Genomic DNA, 2,297 nt, shown 5'->3' with positions numbered 1-2,297 from the left:
TGTAGATGGCAGATGAGTACGTTGAGGTTGAGATGTCTGACGTTGAGGATCCCACCGATAGTTCACCACCACCATCAGACTATGACCCTAGCTCAGACAGTGATGATTCAATTAATAACCTTGACCTTGAATCTGATAATGATAGTGATGGACCAATTGAAGATTATCCAGGAGAGATTGTTAATAGGCCCGCTAAGAAGTCTGAGCTCGAGATAGAAATTGAAAGTCTTCGAGCTGAGTTAGAAGAGGCAAACCTGAAGCTGGATACAACTGAGCACCGACTAGTAAGGTTGAGAGAGTACTTACTTGAGGGCTGTGACAGATTTTACGGTTCCTCATTAAGGGGTAGATGTGTGAACAAAAGAGCCAAAAAGTACATTAAGAGTTTTGCGAAAAAAACGCAAGTTGAGGTCTTGCGAAGTGTTGCACTTGTAGGGGATGCTTTAAGAGGAGGTGCTCATTATGATTACCCTCCCTCGGCGAGTGTTTCCCCTTCCGACAACTATTCATCATATTAGGATTTTTTGTGGAGAGTTTTTTTTTAGTAAACGTTATTTTTAGGACGCAATGCATTTCTTTGGATGCACTTTTTATTATTATTATTGATTAGGAAAAAAAATATTGTATTGTTTTCAGTCTGATAATGAATAAAATTGTTATCAATTTATATTTTGGCTTATATATATTTCTTTTGCTTTACATCTCGTACTAGGGATAAGTTTTATGTAAATTATGTAGGAATCATGCATCGCCAACGAAGAAATAACAACAGAAACAATAGTGGGAGCAGTTGAAACAATAACGAGAACAATAATAATTAAGGTGGAAATATGTTGAACCAGCTCACGCAAACCTTGGCAACACTTGTTGGAAATCAACAACCAGCTCAACGAAGTATTGTGTCAGAATTCAAGCGTTTGAACCCCCCAACATTTGATGGTGCAACTGACCCTGCTATTGTGGAAAAATGGATCCAAGAGATGGAAAAGGCATTTGAATTGATGGGAAGTAATGATGGGCAAAAGGTTACTTTAGCTGTGTATCAATTACAGGGCAGTGCATATGATTGGTGGCTGATGGAGCAAAGGAGGATTGAGGAAAATACTGATCCGATGACATGGGATAGATTCAAGACGGCATTGACAGATAAATACTTTCCAAGATCTGTTCGTGTGCAAAAAGAGAGGGATTTCATTAGGCTTGAGCAGGGAGATAGGACGGTAGTAGAGTATGAAGCAGAGTTTGTGAGGCTCTCCAAATATGCTCCTACCTTAGTTGCTGACGAGATCAGTCGGGCTAGAAGATTGGAGGAAGGACTTAGGGAAAATATTAGGCATGCTGTTGCAAATTTTGAGTTAACCACGTATGAGCAAATACTTAACAAGGCATTAGTGGTTGAAAGAGGCATGGTCGAGGTATTAAAGAAGAAAGATGAAGAAACTAAGAAGCGAAGCGAGCCTTCAGGAGGATTTAATGGTACTGGATCGTCGAAGAAGTTTAATAATCGAGGAACGGGTGGAAATGCAAACAAGGGGAATCAAGGGGGCAAGCTTCAATGTTCAAGGTGTGGTCGTAATCACTTGGATAAGGACTGCCGATGGAACACAGGAGCATGTTTCAGTTGCGATGAGATGGGACATAGAGTTGCAGAATGTCCAAATCGTGACTCAACCAGAGACAAAGACAATGGGAACAAAGCAACCCTAGCGGCTTTACTTGGTCCAAATTATGGGCGAGTATACCAACACGAACCGAATGAAAATTAAGGTAAGATTTTCCTTATTTTTATTTTATTTTAAGAGTACATTACATGTATGTCTTTAGGTGTAAATTTGGGGACCAAATTTTTTTTAAGAAGGGTAGAATGTAATATTCGTAGTTTTTTTTTATTTAATTGTTATGTATATATATGTATTGTTGAAAAAAGTATTTTATTGTACAATATTTTATTGTGCAAACTTTTACTAATATTTTAAATTACAAGAGTTTATTTTATTATGAAAGATTTTATTAGTATTTTATTGTGTGAAATTTAAAAGTATGTTGTTAATAAGATTTTATTAATGTTTGGTTTATAAGGTTTTATTAATATTTATGTGGTTACAGTTTTAAATAGAATAAACATCCGTGTCCTATTTTTAATATGTAAGGTTTATCCGTTAGCTAAGATATCTTTTACGTAACAAATAGGTTATACCTAAAAAGGCTTATATATACGATAACCTGTAAAGGTTTTAACCATAAAAAGGTACGTTCTGTTTTACCCTATTGTTATTCTCCTGTTATTGTGCTTTTCT

At 36.4% G+C, this 2,297-nt stretch overlaps 1 protein-coding gene across 1 annotated transcript; it reads left to right on the top strand.

The window, feature by feature from the left end:
- Positions 1 to 830: 830 nt before the first annotated feature.
- Positions 831 to 1,766, top strand: LOC108219571 (uncharacterized). Its single transcript, XM_017393079.1, has one exon. It carries the CDS (start codon positions 831 to 833, stop codon positions 1,764 to 1,766), a length of 936 nt encoding a protein of 311 aa, XP_017248568.1.
- The last annotated feature ends 531 nt before the right edge of the window (positions 1,767 to 2,297 follow it).

Source organism: Daucus carota, chromosome 1 (genome assembly GCF_001625215.2).
Source record: "Daucus carota subsp. sativus chromosome 1, DH1 v3.0, whole genome shotgun sequence".
Taxonomy (NCBI): domain Eukaryota; kingdom Viridiplantae; phylum Streptophyta; class Magnoliopsida; order Apiales; family Apiaceae; genus Daucus; species Daucus carota.
Note: the sequence above shows the minus strand (reverse complement) of the source record. Positions and strands in the feature narration are given on the sequence as shown.

Excerpts from the sequence above, each read along its gene's own strand:
- LOC108219571 (XM_017393079.1), top strand. The coding sequence starts at position 831 with ATGTTGAACCAGCTCACGCAAACCTTGGCAACACTTGTTGGAAATCAA.